We start from the raw sequence: 2,644 nt of genomic DNA, 5'->3' as shown, positions 1-2,644 counted from the left end.
TAGTGTTAAGGTATTTATTTACAGAGATTGACAATCACTTCAATGCCACCTTTCCTCAAATAGACCTAGTCTTTTAAACCATCAGTTTCTCAGAATTACAAATACACTTTCGCAATGTTGTCAGACACCTCAAAAATAATGAAAAGTCACGATTAGGATTTCCTGGTCATATCCGTAAGGGGAAACCTTTGGGTAAAGGTAAAAACATATTTGTTAGAATGTAACATTTTGTAGCAGGGAATCTCGGACTGACAAGTGACAACATAAAACTGGGGGCGTTGCCTGTTATTCAAAGCAACACTACACTCATGGTCCCTCTGACAATACGCCACTGAGCCAATCATTGCCTTGCAGAGAATAAACATAGAAAACAACTTTTAGCCTATAATAATCGGTTGATTATGCATTGTATGCCAGTGAAACAAACCATGGAAGAAAAAAAAACTACAACAAAAGATGTATAAAAATAAAAATCTTAAATAAAGTTCTGTATTTGATAGCGACTAGGCTACTTCTTCCTCGGTGACTTGGCTGGTGGCTTGCTGGCCTTCTTCGGCTTCTTGTTCTTCTGTGCAGCGCTCACCTTTTTGACACCAAGCTTCTTCAGTTTAGCCGCGGGCTTCTTTGCATCTGGTGCCTTCTTCGGGCTGCTCTTCGCCTTTGGCTTAACGGTTGCCTTCTTGGTAGTCGATGCTTTGGTAGTTTTCGTGGTGGTCTTGGCTGGCTTGGACTGAGTCTTTTTCGGTACCCCTTTCGCGAACTTATCTTCATTGAGCCTGAAGGAACCGTTCGCCCCCATGCCCTTTACTTGGATCAGCGTGTTGTTGAGTACCAGTGCTCGGATGGAATACCGCAGGTAGGTTCGCCCATTCTGCTCATCAAACCAGCTTGCCTTCTTGGCTTCATTATAAATTTTTACCAAAGACGAACCGCTTCGCTCATTCAACTTTTTGACAGCGTCTAGCACAAGAACACTGTATTTGCCAGGCTTATTCTTTTTTTTCTTTTTCTTGGATGGTTTAGGCCTACTTGCCACTGGAGCCTCCTCCGCGTTTATAGTCACCTCCACCTCGCTTTTCACCATGACGTTTACTTTGAAACCAAGGTGAAGTTCTGCAATGCACTGTTATCACCGTCGGGTTTGCTGTGAATGTGGGTGTGTGGTGGATTGGCTTGCCTATATAACTACCAAACGGACGTGATTGGGAACAACAACACAGAGTGCGGAAATGGTATGTTGGAATATGTGCTTTTAGGTTTTTGTTTGGAGGTGATTTTATCGTAATTGGACAGATCATTATTTTATAACCAGCAACTTTTCTGAAGCCTAAGTGATGCATTATGTTCTGTATTGCGCTCACATCGGTCCATGTCGAAATCTCAAAGAAAACAGTGAATGAGCAGAGGGCACTCCACACTCGCAGCTCCAAATAGGAGGGGGGCACCCACTTCAGGATAAAAATACTTGAAAACGGTAAATGATTTGACAAAATACTACTTGCAAATCAACAGTGTAGAGTATGGCCATTCGAAATGGATCAATGATATCCCGATTAAATGAAATACCACTGCAACACAAAACGTTTAATTCATGTAAACTAACACAAACGCCCTCGCGTGGCAGCCTATTGACAAATCGAGATTTATTCCCTATCATGCGCTGCACCAATACTATTAAAAGGATCGGACCCTTTTTTTTCTCAAATTTTCGTCTAAAATGACATACCCAAATCTAACTACCTATAGCTCAGGACCTGGAGCAAGGATATAAATATTGATACCATTTGAAAGGAAACACTTTGAAGTTTGCGTAAATGTGAAATCAATGCAGGAGAACAACACGCGTTTTTTTTCATCATCTTTGAAATGCAAGAGAAAGGCCATAATGTACTATTTCAGGTTAGTCGCAATTTAGATTTTGGCCACTAGATGGCAGTGTATGGGCAAAGTTTTAGACTGATTCAATGAACCATTGTATTTCTGTTCAAAATGTTGTCTCAAGACTGCCCAAATATGCCGAATTGGTTTATTAATACATTTGTTCATAACTGTGCACCCTCAAACAATAGCATGGAATTCTTCCACTATAATAGTTACTGTAAATTGGACAGCAGAGTTATTATAACAAGAATTTAAGCTTTCTGCCCATATCAGATATGTCTATGTCCTGGGAAATTTTCTTGTTACGTCATGCTAATCACATTAGCCTATGTTAGCTCAACTGTCCCTGGGGGGGTGACACACCGATCCTGTAGAGGTTAATTGACCCTGATTATAATGTATCAGCATTCCTATCAAATCCAGTTAATGCACATAATTAGGCAACATCATTTAAAATGTGGTTCCAATCATACAACTTGTAGAGTAGCATTAGGGAGAAAGTATCCATTAAATAATAAGCCTATAAAGATACGGTAGGGATGACTGGGGATTTTAAAATAACTTTAAAACAAGCTCTCTGTCTCTCACCTATTTTACTTTCCATTTGAGTAACAAAGTGGAGATTGCTAAGCAGTCTTCACAAGTTAATCAAATAAAACATGCTCCCTATGTAACGCCATGTCATTCTATCCCATCAACCTTTGCATGCAACCACTCACCAACAGTTTTAAAACACATGGAAATAAATCAACCATAAACAATG

At 39.9% G+C, this 2,644-nt stretch overlaps 1 protein-coding gene across 1 annotated transcript; it reads right to left on the bottom strand.

The window, feature by feature from the left end:
• On the bottom strand, positions 1–1,143 carry LOC120061388 (histone H1.10). The gene has a single exon (XM_039011166.1). It carries the CDS (start codon positions 1,082–1,084, stop codon positions 509–511), a length of 576 nt encoding a protein of 191 aa, XP_038867094.1. The 5' UTR covers positions 1,085–1,143; the 3' UTR covers positions 1–508.
• Positions 1,144–2,644: the final 1,501 nt, after the last annotated feature.

Source organism: Salvelinus namaycush, chromosome 2 (genome assembly GCF_016432855.1).
Source record: "Salvelinus namaycush isolate Seneca chromosome 2, SaNama_1.0, whole genome shotgun sequence".
Classification (NCBI taxonomy): Eukaryota; Metazoa; Chordata; class Actinopteri; order Salmoniformes; family Salmonidae; genus Salvelinus; species Salvelinus namaycush.
The sequence above is the reverse complement of the archived record's forward strand: the minus strand, read 5'-3'. Positions and strand labels throughout refer to the sequence as shown.